General features: G+C 46.2%; 1 protein-coding gene across 1 annotated transcript in view; it reads right to left on the bottom strand.

Annotated features, from left to right (window-relative positions):
* MAMLD1 (mastermind like domain containing 1) overlaps window positions 1-19,840 on the bottom strand; it is a 75,661-nt gene that overhangs the window by 13,900 nt on the left and 41,921 nt on the right. Inside the window, exon 2 of the mRNA XM_072336441.1 lies at window positions 15,543-17,243. Coding sequence (XP_072192542.1) covers window positions 15,543-17,243 — 1,701 coding nt within the window. The remainder of the gene's footprint in view (window positions 1-15,542; window positions 17,244-19,840) is intronic.

Raw genomic sequence — 19,840 nt, 5'->3', positions numbered from 1 at the left:
ATGGCGTGTGTGTGTCCTTGAGGAGCGCGCTCCTGTGAGTGAGCAGCAGGGCCAGCACAACGAGGGCTGTGTGCCTGCTGCACCCCAGGGGCTCCAGATCGGCACCGCGCTCACTGCTAATCTGCAGTGAAATGCCGGCATAATTAAGAGTTCAGCGTAAAGGAGAAAAGACAAGCAGCATTAAATCAGTCCTCCCGCTGCCCTCCAGGAGCAGCTCCAACCACTCCATGGAACCAGAGAAGTACATGCTGTTAAGACTTAAGTAATGGCTCCACTTTCAGACCAAGGCTTCAGTTTTTGACCTGGTACATCTCACATCCTCACTGAGGTCCTCAAGCAGAAGTGCTCAGACTGTCAGCAGGTGTCCCGCTGAAGTCAGCAGATTGCCAGATTCCTGGTTCTATGTCAGTTCTGAACCTGTAAGATCCCTATTGTCACTGCCGACATCTCCGTTCACTTCTTGACGGAAATAATCTTCTCTGTCTCCATAAAGTGAAGATCGGGTTTGTGACCATCTGGGGAACCTGAAATTACATCTGTGGGTCCCAATGAGATGCATCCCAGAATCCCGTGAGTGTTGGCTCACACAGTCATTAAGCCACTCTTGATGATATCTGAAAAGTCACGGTGGCAAGTGGAGTCTCCAGTGATTGGACTCTCACTTTTAAGAAGGGTAGAAAAGATGACCCAGGGAACTACTGACCTATCAGCCTCACCTGTGTGCTGGGGAAGATCATAGAGCAGATCCTCCTGGGAGCAGTGCTAAGAAGAGGGGGAGGTGATATGGGATAATCAGCACGACTTCACCAGTGGCACGTCCTGCCTGACCAACCTTATTGATTTCTATGATGGTGTAACTGTGTCAGTGGACAAAAGAAGAGCTACTGATGTAACCTATCTGGACTTCAGTTATGACTTTGACATGGTGCCCCACAACATCCTTTTCTCCAAACTGGAAAGATATGGATCTGAAGGGTGGACTGTTCAGTGGATGAGGAACTGGTTGTAAGATCGTACGCAGAAAGATTATAGAGCAGGGTCTGCTGTGGCAGGACAAGGAGATATGGTTTTAAACTAAAGAAGGGGAGATTTAGACTGGATATAAGGGAAAAGATTTTTATACTAAGGGTGGTGAGGCAGTGGTACAGGTTGCTTAGAGAGGTAGTGGTGCCCCATCCCTGGAGTGACCTAAGATCAGGATGGACTGGGCAATGAGCACCTCATGGAGCTGTGGGTGTCCCTGCTCATTACAGGAGAGTTGGACCAGATGGCCTTCAAAGGTCCCTTCCAACTGAAACAATTCTGATTGCACTGTATTACAAGTGGCTTCTTTAGAGCTGGAAGCACAGTGCATCCGGATGCTGCTCCTCTGATATAAGCAGGCTACAGAGAAGCCTGAATGAACTCTTGGAAACCTTAAGAGCACTTCTTACAGAGAATCTAGGTACAGCCTCTTTGGAAGCTTTCCTCCACCGAGTGAACGTGAAATAAATTCCTTTTTCTGGGAAAGATTCAGCTGCAGCAAGATTCCTGATTCACTTCTACCTAGTATGAAAACAAGGAGCAGACAATGAGCTCCTTTTCCTCACCTCCTGGTTAAAAGATGCTTAGAGCTCCTTGTACGAGTAATTCAGATTTTGGCACGAGACACACGACAGCAGATTTTTTTGAAGACTGTTATTTGGTTTCACAGTTGTTTTCTTCAGAGTCAAACAAGCCTTCTCACAGTTTGAGTTCCAATCTTACCTTCTTTTGTTTACCACTCTCCAGATAACTACCACCTCGAGACATCTCCTGCTTCCATATACTGCAGATAAACATATCATTACTTAGAGCAGGAGTCAGCCAGTATTACTCTTGGAAAGTGCCTGTCCCCCAGCAGGTGCTGCTCCAGGCAGGGGATGTGGAGGAGCACCATCAAAGGTAAGTGCTTCCCAGCCACCACGCTGGAAAAACAGGACAGAAGTGAACATGTTTTCTAAGGCAGAACTCAGCTATTTCAGGTATCTGTATGATTTCCAGCAGCGTGGCCTTTTATGCATTGAATGGCCACAGCTGCTGCTTCCAGAGATGCAAAGGGACGGCCCACGCAGCAGGCAGTGCCCAGCCCAGGCACACTGATAGAGCAGCTCCCCACTGCACCAGCACACAGTGTGTCTGGAGCAAGTCACCCTCCAAAGAGCCCTCTTTGGAGCTCCTGACTCCAGCCTGTCACAGAACACACGTCTCACAGCTCCCAAACCAGTGCCAACCCACACTTCTGCCCTCAGTCTGGAGCTCAGCAGCCTCTGCTGTTCCCAAGGAGCAGCTCTGGGCGCAGCAGGCTCTCCCAGCTGTGCAGCGCTCCCATCTTCCCATGTGCACACACATGCCTGGCTTCAAAAGTAGTCAAACAAACTGTGGCTTTGCTTCTGAAGTGAGAGCTCTCTGCAGCCTCAGCACAAGCTTTTCTAGTTGTTCTCTGCTCCCTGGTGTTACTGCACGTTCCAGCTGGCATTTCTTAATGACCAGAGTATCCATGTGTTCTTTGTAAAACAATTATACCATATTCAAGGCAGGAGCAGAGCCCTCATGCAGACAAGGCTCCAGCAGACCATAGGTCCAGCATAGGTGTCAAATGGTAAATAGTTAGGCATTTTGTTTTAATTGCAGAGTTATTTATACCCTGGAATTTGCTATTAGCATAGGACAAAACAGAACCTACTGTTACACACAATTAAAGGCACTATTATGGGACTGCATCAGCATGGATAGCCCTCCCAAACTCCCATTCATTGGCAGCAGCACAAGGACTGCTGTGAGCCCATGGCCCCATCCTAGAGCACCAAAGCAGAAGTCCCAGTGTTGGTCTTAGCCCATGCAGACTTCCAAGCCTCACTCTGCATCACCTCCTCCTCCAGCCCCAAAGACCTGGCACAAAGCAGGGCTGCACACAGGAGGTGCCACAGCATATGAGCCCACCCTCCCCCAGCAGCGGCTCCTGCTGGCACAGGGGCACACGGATACGGTGCATCTCGGACTTGTCCTGCAGTTGCATAACGATTCTTGTTCAAATTCAGGATTATCAGGTTATATTCTCATTTGCGAGGTTCCGATCAGCACCAAAAGAGGTTTCTGATTTCACCAGCACTAATTGGGATGCCACAATGGATTTCCGGTCTCAGCAACAAGGCTCAAGAACCTTTGTTGCCTGTGGAGCTGGTTTTAATTCATATCTAACTGGCAGAGCTATTGCAGGCTACACACTGAACAGATTAAAAAATAAAAGTCACTTATATGCTACCGCACCTTATGTCTAAATCCATTTCGTACAGACACAAATCCCCCTGACCACCACAGCATCTAGTTGCTGCTGTCCTTTCCAGGAGCAATGCCCCCCACCCCTCGACAAGGTGCCCATTACATGCCAATAAATAAACGTGCCAAAAAACCTGCTCCGGTGCCCGCTCTGCTTCTGTTTCATGCCACAAAGGACATCATGGAACACAGGCGGCTAACAGGATGGCATGCGGTGTGTGCTGTGGTGGTGTGGGGCTGTGCAGCCGTTGCCGTCCCACGCCGTGCTGGCAGTCCCGAGGCATGGCACCCAGCAGAGGAGGGGCAGCCGGCCTCAGGGGACAGACAAGAGCAAAACTGCTGATGACGTAATTATAACTGGGAGGCCAAGGAGGCTCCTGAGAGGCAATATCTTTGCAGACGGAAAGAGGAAAGGCTCATTGACAACTGGCTTGAGCAGATGAGTACATTAGACCTGGGTTACAGCCTTCTTGTTCTCCCCCTCCCTCTGCCCCAAGGACTCTGTGAGTCACTGGAACTGGAGGAAAAATATACACGAAATTCTACAAGCGCAGGAATTAAAGGGACATCTACACAGCTTGCCTCTGGTGCTCAAAACCAGCTGCAGAACTGGGTTAGCTTGACATTGCTGCTGGAGGTGAAGAGAGGCAGGAAGGCTGGCTGAGCAGCAGCAGTGCCCTGCACTGCAGAGCAGGTGAGCAGCAGCTGGTGGGCATCTCCTGGCTAAGGCACCAAGACACATTCTTATGCTTTAAAATCTGGGAGTGAAAGCAGTTAAGAAAATCTCTGTGTCCCTCACAAACATGAGGTTCAGGAAGTTTTGGGTTATGAGATGGATGCAAATCTGTAAGCCTGAGTGCCCGGGAACCTGTACACACTGCAAGGCTCAGAAAAGCTCTGCCGGGAACAGCTGTGTCAAGCACACTTTGCTGTCAGGTGCTTCACAGGTGAGACCACCACCAAAGTGAGACCTGCAGGCTGCCCATAACTTGCTGCCAACCTGCGGAGAGGTCACAGCTCTGCACTGCCCGCAGCTGTCCTTCTCTCCAGAAGGTTCCTTCCTTCCCTGTCCCACTGGATGCCTCACAACTGCAATACCCTGAAAGAGCACTAAGGGAAAGGCAGTGTTCACAAACATGTATCACAGCAAACCCAGAAGGAAAAAACAGATGACCAGGTTAAGCTGAAGAATCTTATTTTCCTTAATGCTTTCCTTTCTCTCCCTGTTTGCTGTGGGTGTTCAGTCAAGGGAAGAGGCTGCAGCAGTGAGTGGGGCCAGCTCTGATGCATCTCCCAAGGGCAGGCAGAAGTCCTTAGTGCTGGAGCTGCGTGGGGTAGGGCAGGAGGAGGGAGGGTAGGAGAGGGAGAAGGGAAGAAACCAACAGCTGCAAACCCATTGCAGCTGATGCTGCCGCCCAGCCCAGCGCGGCGCGTCATCCAACTCGGCCTGGTGCCTCACTTCCGTGGGCTGCCTGCTGCCTACGATGCAAGAAAGGGACTGTCTGCCTGCCCACTTTGTCTCACCAGCCCCAGGGGCCCCTCCCAGCCACAGTTTCCAAAGGAAAGAGCTCTTGGCCAGCGGTGTCTTTTTTTGTTGTTGTTTTTTTGGTTGGTTTTTTTTTGCTTTTTCCCTGAAAAAAGCAGGGCTGAAGGTGGTGGCGGCTGCTTTATAACCCTCTCCTGCCCCTCCTCAGCAACAAACTCGAGCAGAGTTCGAGCATGAAAATGACCCTGGGCTCCTCTGCTCAGCAGTTGTCTCATAGCACAGTGAATCAATTAGTGGCTGATCATTATTGTGGTAACTCTATCTTTCACAAGCAAGATTTTATATAGAGATAAACTAGGATGTTTTCTGCTCATTTCCTTCCTGTCATTCCAATCACAAACTACTGTTAAAAATACAACACATTTAAAGCCTGCAATATTTGCAAGCCTATGCTCCAGTTTCCCAGAGCTGGGCTGTTGTTTTCCGAACAGCAAAGGTAGGGAGAAACATCCCAACTAGGTTAGAAACACACACAGGGCATATGCAGAAGGTCATCTCATTTTCAGGCTCCTAATATAAGGGATTACTTTAATTCCTTATTCTGGCCAACTGTTTCCATTTATAATCTATGGCGCAGGATTCCTTCCAGTGTGTCTGTGGTGGGACTTGTTCGGTTATTTCTTCTGAAGTTGGCAAAACTGTTTTATTTGGAAAGCATTCGTGTGGCAGTAAGAGCCTTTTAGTAGCCAGCGATAAGGAGAAAACAGGAGTACAACTCAGCTCGCCATTAAGTTTGGCAGTCCTCCCCTCTACTAGAAGGGAAACAGTAGAAATGTGTATTTCAACTGTACCTAGGCAGCATTCCACCTTATGAAAAGCCTTAATACAAGAAGGTAAAACAAGAAATCACAGAGAGAGCAGCATTTAACTTCTAAACTGAAGGAAGGCTGCTCTGTAAGCTGAAGTCTGGCAATGCTACAGACTGCCACAACCAGCATGCAGTCACCCAAGTCAGGCTGTCCTTTCTAATCTTATTCCTTACATAGTCTCTGATGAAGGCCACAGTCCTCTCTAAACTTTTTTCCCTCTCATATATATATATAAATGAACAAGAAAAGAAATATCTACATAGGTAGGAAAAAATTCAAAGACTGAACTGAGCATGAAATGGGTTGCCCACTTCCCCCTTTCACTGTCAGAATCTTTTTCTTAATAACAAAAGAAAGGTATCTCGTTAAATGGTTTTTATTTGTTTTCACAAATTAAAAATCCAGCATAAGTGAACACTGGAGGCTTTAGATAAAGTCCAGAACCATGGGAAAATGGTGACACCTCTAGCTCCTTTTTTTTTATCAGTAAAAGAAAGATTTACTCCTTTTTCAGGGCCATCACACTGCCCATGGTGATGTTATCAGCGGTTCTGCGTTCCTGCTGACCTTACGTACTCTTAAACCATTAAATACATAATATTTTCTGATAATAGAATGCCATTCACATCTCAGCAACAATAACTCACTTTAATGAGATAAGAACCTACACATCGAGTGAATCTCTCTCCCTAAGAAATATGAGCACGCTTTTGGGAACCACAGAATCGCAGCTGACGACATCAGGAGCCCCGCACTGTATTCCTGGAGAACCCGTAACTCCCGTCTACATCGACTGGAATTTGAGAGGAGTACAGATTGCAAAATCAGATGTTAATCTGCAGAGAGCAGCACAGGTATGGGCAGCCTGCATTTTTGCTTTCAGCAAACAAGAACCAACAAGACTGTTAATGACAGAAAACAGCACAGGTTTCTAGCTGCATGTATAAATAGGCTTTAAAAACAACTGTATTCCTTAAGTGAGTCATCACATCGTAAAGAAAACTTTTACAAGAAATTTCACGTTGTTTACAAATTTCCCCTGTGTATTTTTTAATGCTTTCCTTCCCACTCGCAACCCAGGAAGGACAGCTGCAAGAGACAGAAACCTGACGCGTGCATTGCAAAACACCGAATCATCACTATTTACTGCGGGCACCTTCAGCTAGCAGGCTCTTGGCTTTTCCTGCAGCTGAAGCACAACCTAAAGCCAAGTGCAGGCCTTGCACCAAGCTGAGGGCACTGAGCCTCTGTATGGGTGCTGTGGGACACAGGGATCCCTGTGTGGCACCCAATGCGGCGCTACTGCCAAGCCAAGGAGCAGACCTGCAGGAGAACAGCTTCATCCCAGCTCTAAATGAGCTCAGCGGGGAACCTATAAACAGTGAAGTCAATTGCCAGAATGTGCACTTTTCAACTTGGTTCTGCTCCTTTGATCAGGCTGAATTTTGAGCTGCAGCGATTAATGGGCTAATAGAGGAAGTCACAGGATACCTCTTGGGAGGAGAGGGAAAGGAGAAAAAGTGGCTTACACTCACTCTGCATCTGTGCTGCTAAGCACTGCATTTCCATGTAGAAAGCAGAAGTGCTGCTGCAGGAAAGGAGGAGAAAAGGGGGGCTGTGTGAAATAAGTATCACTCGTACCATTCATTCATTGTTTAAGCACACCCTTTGAAGCAACTGTAAGAGAAAACAGACCATCCCAGTGCGAGTGCCTTGTAAACCACACTTCAATCCAGTAGAGTAACAGTTTATACTTAATAATGCCAGAGAGTAAAGGAAATGTTAAACACATTCATTAGGCAGAGAGAAGCTTCCAAAAGCCCTGAGTCTTAAAGCAGTGAGAGAAATTGGTTTATGACAGGGACATGTACTACTGTTACCCCAGGATAGTATGTCTTCATCTTTCTGGTTGGGAAAGAAACATTCACAGTAGCAGTCCACAGCCACGAAAGAAAAAGAGGGGAACCAAACCCAGGTCAGATTTTTCCCCTCCTTTCCCTTTGTTACACTATGCCCAATAGAGGGGCAGCTCGCCTTCCTGCAAGGGGCAGCTTGCCTTCCTGCAAGGGGCAGCTCTTCCTCCTGCTGCCCGCAACTGGAAAGCCAAAGCCCAGAGGGCTGCAAATAACCAGCAGAATGATGAAAACTTCAACTTCTTTGAAGGCTGGGACATTTACAGAATGCTGGTACAATCCTCCAAAAGACAGAGAGACAAGAATTACTCAAATGTGAGCTTGAACTAAGGCAGGCGTGGGGCACCACAGCTTCCAGCTCCTTTCTTCAGTGGCAGAACTAAGCTGCCATTGCCAGTGATTACTTTGCCCTTTGCGGCATCCTCTTCTTCCACCTCTGATCTTTGCTGAGCATACAAAGACGTGCATACATGATTCACTTTGCTTTCAGAAATAATCCTGCAGTCATCCTGGGATGACCTCCCGCTGTGTAAATTTAGGTGTGTGTGTTTGAGTCTTTACAAGATCAAGCCGTTCATGTACCGTGTCAGACTGGGATATCGTGCTGCCCCATCTGCTTCACAAGGCTCCCCCCCTCCTTCAGTGGGTTCTTAACAACTCTCCAGTGGGGAAAAACACCTCTGCACAGGTTGCCCAGAATCTGCATTCAAATCTGCATCTGTCTGATGCTGATTTAAAGCATCTCATTTTCATTACTACAAGGAGAACTGCTAAATCATTATGCCGGTCAGACAGAGAACACTACTTAGGTTGCAGTAATGTATTTCCTATCTTGTTCTTTTCACATTCCCATAAGCAAAGGGTTAAACTGTAACACAGGATTACTTTTTGTTAATTGCCAGAAGAGCTTTTAAGAATTACGGACTGATATGATTTTTGCCTTTAGATATGCTGTAAAAGATTTAACCTAAAAACGTACATGTAACTGTGATTAGCCTTCAAAGCCCTAAGAAGAGCTGCTCCGTTCTGACTGTGAGTTTCTATCAATTATTTGTGCAGGCTGCTTGAAATAGTCCGAAGTACTTGAGACAGAAATATTGCAGCGCCGACACAGCAGACTGATACACTTCCTAAACGGCCAGAGTTTCTGAAGACAGCTTGTAATAGCGTTTGGCTTTCAAACCTTAATGTTAACAGCTTTGACGAGACTGATTCTAATTTGTATTTAAGACCCATTACCTCTTCCTCTAAGCAATCTTCCTGAAACATCATTTGTTCTAGGGGGACATTTGCCATACAGAGCATCTCTCTAATGGCCGCTAATTCACCCTATTTTGCTTGCTCCTATATTAATCAGCAAACTGTGAATCACCCCAGTGTTTCCAGACTCGCAGATGTACGAGGGAACCGAGGAAGCCAGTTCAGTTTCTCTCCCCATTCAGACACGGAGACAATATCAGTTCCTGTTTACAGCCACTGCTTTGTTTCCCCCACCCACACACTGAAATTTCTCCAAAACGCCCAGAGAAAAAGAGACTGAGTTCATTTTACCAGGAAAGTTATTTCTAGGTATCGCATCTGAAACAAAACATGTCTGTGCTTTTATTGCGCGTGCAGCACTCACTGCAGCAGGGCAGGAATGGCTGAGCAGGATGAAGTGGGCAGCTCTCGTCACCCTGCCCCACCACCCGGCGGCACCACCTGATTTATTGCCCTCCGAAGGCTGCCTGATTCATCTGCTTGCTTTTCATTAATTAGCCACTGGTGCTCTCAGTACTTCAGCTTTGAGAGTGTGGATGCAATTTGAGACTGCTGTGTGATAGTACTGGATAGAAACCTTCTGCCCTCATCCCAAAAGGGAGGTACAACCAATGCTCTCACAATATCCCCACAAAAAAAGTACTAGAATTAACTGCTAATTTAGACAGCAAATTTGAGAGAGTGAGAAGGGCGTGGATTTGGGGAGGTGGGCACATTTTCTGAATGCCAGACTGCTTTTAGTTGGAGCTGAGCCCCACAAACTGCAAAAACACAGACAACGAACAAATGACTTTTCCACAAGTGGGGTAGAAATTGGCATTCGGATGCTCTGAAATTGATGGGGATTTGCAGCAGAGATGAAGCAAGAGTTGGGTGTACAGCGGGGTCATGGAAAATGCTCCCTCACTGCTCTTTATAGGCACGCTGCACTATGAACACACCTTTTTGGTGCAGGAGTGATGGGTGCACTGACGTTTAAGTGAGGGTGCAAGCAGTACGTCGTAGCAACATGGTCAGTGCAAAAGTTGCTAGGGTCTGAGCACTGGTCACACTGAGCCAATGTGAACCCACCAGCAAACCCACCAAGCTGCCTGGAAAACCAGTGAGAAAGCACCCAGCCCAGCTGGCAGGATCAGAGAGGTTTTGGTACTCATGGGTATCAAAAGTGGTTTTCATATCAAATGAATCAGACACGTAGCATGATAACACCACTCTCCCCATAGGTCTGACAGAAGAGCTTTTCTCCTACCCCCACTGAAGGGAAAAAGGAAAAAAAACAATCCTGTCTGTTGCTTAAACTTCATGTCCTGGGCATGAGAACAGACTATAAAAGCAGCGTGTCCATTTGCCATTCAGTGACCTGTCCTACGTTTCTCTGGGATGTCCCATTTCCATCTGCGCATTCATGGTGCATTAAGTGCTTCTCTTTTCCTTCTCCACCAAAACAAGGGTGGCTGCCAGGTCAGCCTGCACACACCCAGCACTTTGTGGTCCTGCAGGCAATGCCCCCAGTTAGCTGCTGGGAGCTAATTAGGGACTAACTGGGAGAAACGCCCTGTGCATTGGGCAGAGGTGCCAGAAGCAACTTGATCGCGCACCGAAGTAATGTGAAAACTAAGGCACGGATAGCAAGGCTCAGCTACAGCAGTGAAATGCCCTGAAATAAGGCAACCTAACACAGAAGGACACATGCAATTTAAACAAATAACACAGAAGAGCAGTAGGTTAAGAAGATCAGACCTGATTTTTTTTTATCTTGTCTTCTGCAGTTCTGAAAATACCAGGCTACTATTGGCATGGCTGGCCAACACCCCACATCTTTCCAAAAGCCTCCTCCTTACTTTCCAAGAGCAATCCAATGTGACTTAGTGGTGGGGGCTGGGAGGAGTTGGCTGTGCAATAGCCTCTGTTGGGCTCCTCTGGGAAGGGGAATCTTTGGGTTTGAGCAAAAAATACCAACGCTGTTGCAACAGCACTGCTAAATATAAATTCAGAAATGACCATTTAAGATGTTTTTACATAGGCAGAGGGGTCAAACTCCAGGCTCAGCCTTACTGCTTGCTTGCTGCAATCCAGATTCATCACCGGCTTCCTTTATTCGTCCAGTCAAAGGCACTTAATTAGCTGAAGGGTTTGCTCCTCTGCCTTCAAAAGCTCTTTACTCCCTCCAAGGCTTTGCTCGGGTATTGTGCTATCACTGCCCTTTGAAATCAAATCTGTTTTTCTTCCCCGCAGCATTAGTTAAAAAAATATATTAAGAAAAAAATATAAAGCCTTTCCAGAGAAAAGAGAAGGAAAAGGAGAAAGAAGAGGAAAAACAAAGGAGAAGAAACAAGAGAAGGATGGAAAAAGGTAAGATCAGAAAAAAGGACCAAGCAGAGCTTCATTCACGATGGCTTTAAATATCAGTGTGATACTTAAAGACAAAAGGGAAGGGGAAGGGAGCAGGACAGGGAAAAGACCGAAACTGCAGATGAAATCTGGGATTCCAGTCTTATTAATAATACGTGATATCGCAGCTTGTTTTGTGCGTTAGGAAAATTTACAGCATCTCAGAAATCCCCACTAAAACATGACTGCTTTCCCTGTACATACACCGCAACTGAATGTACGCTGCTATTTTTACATTAATAAAAGCTGAACGCTGTATTCCATTATATTTATTTAACCTTTAACATCTAAGCTCTGGGTCAGTTTGCTCTTTGTAACAGTGCACTTCTTCTGCAGTTTTGTTTCTATTTTTAGAGAGCTCAAGCACAGAAGCAAGATTTTCTGGTTCACTTTTTTTCCTCCTAGCATGTTTAATGAAGCTGGGGGGGGGTTCTGGTGCTTCTGCAGCCTAAGATTTACTCCACCAACTCAGATACTCTATTGCTTCTTTTACCACACTGAAACAAACACTGCCCAATCCTTTACAGAGTTCTTTAAAAAGCAAAATAATCTTCATCATATTCTTCAATATCTCATATACAGTCAGCATACAGTAGATACAGCTATTTATATTGCAAGTGATATGATTTTTCTCTCTGCTTCTTCCGCTATATTTCTTTTCCCTTTTCCATAATTTTTGGCAACGGAGCTGAAACAAATATACCCTCCACTGAGAGCCCAGTATACAACTATCTGGATGTCAGCAGAAATGTGGAGGGCTCTAAGAATAGCGCACTTGGTTCCCGCAGAGCAAATGCAGCTCAGAAATGCACAATGTGTCACACCCAAACAATAGCTATTTATTAGCCATGTCCCCCCAGCAAAACAAGCCTTTCCATTGAGTCTTGTCTGAAAAAGTGTGGTATGGAGCAGTGGGCAATGCAGCCCCCTTCCCAGGGCTCTGAAACTAACTCAGACAGACTTGGGCTTGGAAAACTCACAGCCCCATAAAGGTTTCTTTTATTGCAGCACAAATTTAAATGCAGAGATCCCCAGCTCTTCTACCTACAAGCAGGAGAACTCCTCTTTCCACTCATGAAGGCCCGTTTCTATTCATATATCATTCGGAACAGCACTTCTGATCTCAGGGATGTCATACCAGCATAGCTGAAGGCACAATTGGGCCCAGTATTTCTGACATGCCAAAAGAGAGGATGTGCAAGTACAAGCTGTATTTAGACATCAAATGAGGGAGATGCCCAACTATTCAACCTGCCTGGGCAGATGCTGCCTTCACACACCCAGAGCCAGCCAACAGAAAGTAAGGGGGCTGAGCTGCATCCCAGAAAGCAGCAGGGAATAGCTCAGGAGACTCTCCAGCACTGAATACCACCTTTATATTGGGGATTTATGAGTCCAGACCTTTGAATGTAATTTCACTCAGCAAGCACTAGTAGTACACGAGTGTAATGAAAACTTGAGCATATCCACTGGCGCAGTGTGAGTACCACCAGGCTTTGCAATATCACACAACGCAAACTGTTGGTGCCTAAATCAATATCTGTCAGCATTCAGCGATAAAGACATAGCGCTTCAGACGTGAAAAGATCACACGTTATCAGATCTGCCACTTGTCCAGGCAACCCAGGCTCTGGGATGCAGACTGATTACATTGAAGAGATACACCATTATGTTCTACACGCTGCAGCTGGGAGGCACCGGGAGGAAGTCAGCATCTGAGATGTGGATCCTTTGCTTTAGTTCGCATGAAAAGAACAGCAAAAGGCTTGCCCTGGGCTGCAGCACAGCCATGGCACTCTCCCTCACATGTTGCTCTCCCGCAACAAGGATCACGTTGCGTGGTTTATTGTTCTCCCTCCAACTGGCCACCATTCACATTCTTCTTCTGTATCAAGCTGCACCCCTTGCTCAAAAGAAAGAGAGCACCAGGCCTTCTTTTGATAAATGTTAGTCGCGTTCCCAAACGCGCACACGGAGTAAGGGGATGACTTTCAAATGCTAACCAACATCCCAGGGAACTCCGCTGGTTTTCTTTGAGTGGGTTCCCATCAATGAGCCTAAAAAAGGCAATTTTCCACCGGACAGTTAGTGATTATTGAAGATGCAGAATGTGTCTCTCGTCTTTTGTCTCTCGTTTTAATGAAACAACCGTTCTGTGATTCAGAAGCCCCGTTCATCACCAGCCTCAGGAGAGAGATGGCACCGAGATTCTAAAAACCTCAAAGTGGGCTCTCAGGTGCTACCACTGCCATATTATCATGGACCCAAACTGATACAGGTCAGCCCCAACATTTCAGTATGTTTCAATGTGGATAAGAGATCTCTTGCAGACAAATAACAGACATACATGCTAGGTTCAAACAAACAGCAACCAACCCAGAATTTTAAGGTTTCACACCTCAGATACTTTTCAATTTTCTGTCCTTCTTTCACTCAAAAAATTTCATTTTTTGCCATTTACTTTTAATTCAACACAAGGATTCCACATTCTCCTATGAGATTTGCAGCAAAATCATCAAAACCCAGCAAAGTATTCAGCTCCTGAACATCCGCCATCCTTCTTAGGTGGCTCAGCACACTAAAAACCGAAGCACTGTCATCTGGTGCATAATTAGTGCACCAGTCTCACTAGTAAAATGAGGGAGGCACCGAGCAGGAGCTTACCCAACTAGTCTGAAAACATAAGATGCTCACTGCCTGTAGTCACTGTCTTAACTGTCCTTGATAGTTACTGATAGGCACCAGATGATGCTACCTCTCTGACAGTGAGAAGCACCTGGAAATGCAGCACAGGCAGAGCAGTGGGAAAGCTGTTTGAAGAGTGCTGGTTTGGGACAATTAAAGAGATTCACTGCAGGGGGTTGGAGGTGTAAGATAAAAATGAGGGCACAGGGAACCTCAGGAATCCAGCAGGGACGTGGTGATGCTACGCATCCAGCAGGAGAGCCAGCAAAAAGATAATATGAGCAAAACTGATTTTGTCATGGCAGTTATACAACTTTGCAGCCATTGTCCAAAGTGCAGTAAAACAGTGTGAATATTCGTCACCCACACTGCCTTGAGCACAACCTCTGATCAGCACTAAGTCACCAAGCTGCAGCAACTCACTCACTGGGCTGTGTGTCTGCTCTCCTGGATCCTGAGCCTTCCCAGCTGTTCTGCCCTCAGCTGCTGGAGCAAAGCAGGGGAGCGCTGGGTTTTCACAACTTTGGGTTGATCTCAGAGAGGCAAAGTGGAAAAGCACTTTGTTAATTTACCACAACAATGATGGTGCTTATAACAATCCGCTTATTTTTCATTGCTATCACAAAAAAAAGTTACACACTAAGCCATCCACACTGAAGAAATGCCTCTCTAGGACAGCTGAACTCCTAGGAGGTAGGAGAGCATGCAGCTGGGCTAAGGATTCTGCTGCCAAAGTGCTGGTTCTGCCTCATAGAAGCTGGCTTTGGTGGCAAGGTTCCATCTGTGTCCTACCGTTATTCTTCCTAATGAAAAGATAGCCATTTATTGCTCATACCTGAGCTCTCAGACTGAGTCCCGACAACCTTCCTTGCTCTGAAACACACAGCAATCCTCTCTTATTTGGGGAATTAGTAGACAGTGCTTTGCATCTCTCCTTGGGTCTCAGGGAGAAAGTTGCTGGAGAGAAACCAAAGCTGTTTCTTGATCTTGCCAGTCACATTCTTGTGTTTACCAGCTCAGTTGGTATCGCAGCTCAGCAAAGGGTGGGGAATGGCCCTCATCCAAAGCAGGGCATTGCTTCTGGCAAATGCTGGTAACAGGTATTTCAAGTCTGCCTCTTAGCTATTCAGATGCTGTACTGTTTGACCTGCTGTCCACCAAGGAGTCATATTTTAACTTCACTTCTCACCCTCCCTCCCCCAATCTTTTCTGGCCTCAGAAACATAACATAGAGATGAAATCAGTCAAGGGCATTAGGGGGGAAAAAAAGACTGCCATAAAAAAAAAAGATGGAAAACAAATGACGGGAAAATCTGTACAGCTTACAATGAACCTAAGCACACAGTCTGTACATTTAAAACTAACTTATTTCAGAAGTGAGAAGTGGGTTTTGCCTCATAGCACATAATTCTCCACTGGGCTAGAAGTGACAGCGCACGACAGAGTTAAAGTACATTTCAACTGAAGAAATGAACAGTGTTACTTCTAACAACTCCAGGACGTTGTCCATGCATACGCCGTACACACCCCAGAAGTTTAATGATGTCACATTTGAAACACAAAGGGAAGCAAAAAAAAAGCAGAAAATACGTAACTCAACATTTGCATGGAAGCCCGGTAAGAGAGAAGCAGCACGCTCACCTGTCTGTTTTGAGATGGCAGTGTGGCAGGCTGCATGTGTCTCTGCATCCGATGCGGCTGCATCAGCTGTCGGAACTGCTGCTGGAGGAACTGGCTATTGTTAGCCTGCTGGGACTGCTGGGCGGCTGGAGACTGCTGCTGCTGCTGCTGGAGATAGTGAATGAGCGACTGCTGCCCTTGTCCTGCTGTCAGGGGTGACATCTTTGTAGTAGCTGACTCCGAGGCAAAGTGAGATAGTGGCTTGGTGTTGTTGAAAGAAAACTGGTCTTGGCTAACAGGGTTCTCATTCACCAGACCTGGCTGTAAGCTAGCGGATGGCTGTTGCATAATTATGTTCATATTTTTGGACTGGCTTGTAGTCATTGATTTAAAAAGCGAGTTCTGCATACTTGTGGGATTGTTGTTGGGAGTGATATTAGAGATTAATGTACCTTGAGGACTGAAGGGCTGCTGATGCAGAGCTGGGCTTGACAGCTTCTCTGGTCTGTATGGTGGAGAAGGTCCAGTATTTGTGGAAGCCATGCTGGCGACCAAGTTGTTCTGTGGACTCTTAATATTGCTGGCTGGTAAGCTGGCTGCTGTCAGGGCAGGCAGCATAGAGCTCTGTGGGCTGAAGGGCTGCTGGTTCAGAGCTGGACTGGAAAGCTTCTCCGACCCATAGGGTGGTGAGGGGCCATTGGAAGGGGTGCTGCTGGAAGTCATGCTTGAAAGCAGAGTGTTTTGAGGACTTTGGATGTTGTTTCCTGGTAAATTATTAGCAGGCATTCCAGATACCATAACATTTTGAGGACTGAAGGGCTGATGGTGTGGGGATGATCCTGCCCTATAAGGAGGAGAGAGACCAGGAGGAGACATAGATGGCCAGCTAGGAGCTTGTACTTGTTGCTTTGTAGTAGACACCTGCTTGCTAGCTGCCAGCTGCTTCAGCTGCTGAGCATGCCAGTTGGAGCCAGGTATGTTGGGTAAGGGTACTGGAAGCATGGGTGGTGGCTGGTTCTTGCTCTGAGCTGCTGTAGAGATGGGTGAAGCAGCAGGTTTGTTTGGGGGAGGAACCTGGAAGTTAGCTCCAGCAGACGATGGCCTCATCTGAGGAGATCCTCCACTGGTTGGATTGCAGCCTGGGGAAAAGTCTTTGTTAGCAACATGGTTCTCCAAGTGGGAAGTCTGCGGGGAGGACTTTGGAGTGGTACTTATGCTTGGTTGAGAATGACTCAGCCCGAGTGGCTCTTCAGCCTTGCTGCCCAGAATCTTCTCCAGATCCAGATCATTGGGAGAAGGATCAGGCATCTTTGTCAGCTCTTCCAATAGATCCTGCAGCTCTTGGTCCACAGTCTGTAAGCTGTTTCCTTTCTCATCATAGTGGACAATGCTGTTACCCTGCCCTCCTATTGACCCCTTCTGATTTATTTCCGTGTTGGGTGGCACAGAAAATGGGGAGCCGATGCCACTGCCATTCATGTGATTGTTTTCCAAGAGCACGGAATGACCTGTGACTCCCATGGAAGAAGTGCTGTGACTGGTGGAGAATGGAGAACTTTGCATTTCTGGACACGCCACATTGGGATTGGTACCTTGGCCCATGGAAAGGGTTACATCATCGAGACAAAGTCTTTTACTGTCGCTTGGGAAAATGACGTCAGGCACACCACTGGAGGCAGGAGAGCTATCATCTTCCAGTTTTCTTTTAATGGCTCCCTGTAACTGGGAAAGATGGAAAGAAAATGGTTACTGACCTTACTCTAACGTGCTCTAAAGCTCCAACACTGGGTTGGAGATACTGAAAATTAAGTCACACAATTAAAAACTCAATCACGTGGGACAAATTCAATCAGGATTTAAGTGGGTGTGACTGCACTGAAATCAGAAGAGTTACAGTCAGACAGAGGCTCGGTCTCACATGCTGGCCTTAAGACAGGTGTTAAGGCTGTAAAACACTGCTGGTCATCTGAACTGCAGCGGAAGTTTTTACAATCATTTCTGGTATCATGTCAATGAAGACATTATACTCCCTGCACAACAATCATGCCAGCATTTTCATGGTAACATTTTTTTTAGGTCAAAACAATGGCAGAACTGAATGAAACCTTGGACTGAATTTAGCAACCTCCTGCCAGTAACTCAGATTAAATTCAGACCTGAGACAACTAAGTCGTTTTACATCCTTTATGGGCAGAGCTTCTGAAATAACTGGCATGCTTTGCAAATAAACTAAAACAAACAAACAAACCGATCTCCATTACCCATCGAATCAGACTTTCAGCTTTCAAGCTTTTTTTTGTCTATCACAGATAGTTCAGATTTTCTTAACAGTAAATAACAGCTAAAATCTTTTGTTTGTTCTCCTAAGTCTGTGGCAGTATGGGCTTCATTCACATTAGTATGTAACTTACTTGTAAGAACTGAAATCTTTTCAAAACACCATGATGGAAATACCTTCATCTTTAAGAAATGGTATAGTGGGAAATCCACAAGTTTGGGAGGAAAAACAAACCAACTTCATTACACTTAGAAAGAAACTGAAACTAAAAATAATGTCTCTGACACAAATTCAGTGCAACAGACTCATCTCTTCCAAATATAATCATCTGTGGCTTTCATTTTTAACAACTTTGACCTGTATGTCATAGGATTAATCAAACATTAACATTGCTGCTTCAAGTTAAGGGAAATAAGCCTTCTGTTCTTGTGTAATAGTAGAGGGAGGAGGCATTTAGAAAAGTATCTTGTCAGCAATGGAGAAGCCATAGAGAGTCACTGCTCCTCTAAGCCAGCTCACAGTAAAACCTCTCCCAGCCCTGAACTACCATTCAAAGCATTGCTAGTCACCTCACACCAGGAAAAAAATCCTATCTACTCGGAATACCAGCCCACAGCATTAGAAGAGCCCCACCACCTATTGCCAGTGTAGTCATGTCCACTTTAAGGTGGCAATGGGTATGACTGGCTTCTGAATTTTGACTAAGTATTACACACATCTCACCTGTGTCTACACAGGCATCACTACACAAACACACACTTTGGTGCTCAATACAGTTATTATCACAGGACAGTCATCACAGGGCATACAAGGCTGCAGGTGCAATATGGGAACAAACATAGTGCAGCTGCTTCTGGAATGTACAAATGGCCAATGGCCACCCTGAAATTCAGCCCATCTTCCATGGATTCAAGTAAATGACCACAAACTGGGGTTGTTCTGAGCTGGGAACTTGGAGCAGTTTCCCAGAGGCTTACTGGACACGCATAAGCGCTCTCACATCATTTGTTTCTAAATTGGTGGGCAGAGAGAAGATTGTAAGTTTGGGCCAACACGTGATCAGGCTACACTGATACTTTCCTACATGTTAATGCCCAACTTACATAGGTATTTGGAGGTGAGTGAGAGGATGAAAATTAGTTGTACATGAGGAACAGGGTGCTGGCAGATGGTAATACAGTTTTGCATGCTATGGTGAGCTGCTGCTCAGGATTTGGGAGAAATTCACCTGCCACACAGCAGTTCTGAGCGGCACTGTGGCAAAGAGACCTTTTTGCACAGGTATTTTTCACCCATCCTCTAAGAGCTATTCCTTACTAGAGCAATCACTGATCCTCTTCCGTGGTCTCCAGTTGCACTGCTTTACCCTGGGCTGCACCCAGAAACCACGAGTGAGTGGAACAAAGAGTGCTGCTTTTGGTGTCCTGCATGCCTGGCAGCCCTCTTCAGTCAGCTGTGCCGTGCGTGGTTTGACCCTGACTGCAAGACTGCAAGAGACTATCCTTACATTGCTGCCAGAGATGGCTGAAGCACCAGGGACTGGATTATTTCTCTGGGCTGATGAGGCCAAAATTTGCATAGCTTCAGGAAATGGAACAAGGCCTAAATCTTCTCCCAAGTGTTGGTCTAATGACGAATGAAATTGTTTTCCTTCATTTTCTTTGACAAAACTAAGCCAGAGGTACATGTTTCAACAGATGCTGCCCTGTGTAGGCTGAAACACGTTGGTAGAGCATAACTATATATATATTTAAAGCCAGACATGTATAGGGAATCTTTACACAGGCTTCACACATCCAAAATAAACACTGCACATTCCCAAGTTGCATACTGGGAACCTTGCGGCAGCCGGTGCTGGGGGATCTCCCACACTTGGCCAGCTGACATGCTGGCATGTACATCCCTGCCACAGGACGTTCCTGTGCTCTGAGCTACTGGGGAGAAATTTGGGCTTTCTAAACACTTAAAAGGTATTGTCTAATTGTTGCACTGGGGAGTAATGTGAAAGCCTATTTCCCCAAGACTATATCTATAGGTAAAA

The sequence above is a fragment of the Excalfactoria chinensis genome, chromosome 4, assembly GCF_039878825.1.
Source record: "Excalfactoria chinensis isolate bCotChi1 chromosome 4, bCotChi1.hap2, whole genome shotgun sequence".
NCBI classification, from domain to species: domain Eukaryota; kingdom Metazoa; phylum Chordata; class Aves; order Galliformes; family Phasianidae; genus Excalfactoria; species Excalfactoria chinensis.
Note: the sequence above shows the minus strand (reverse complement) of the source record. Positions and strands in the feature narration are given on the sequence as shown.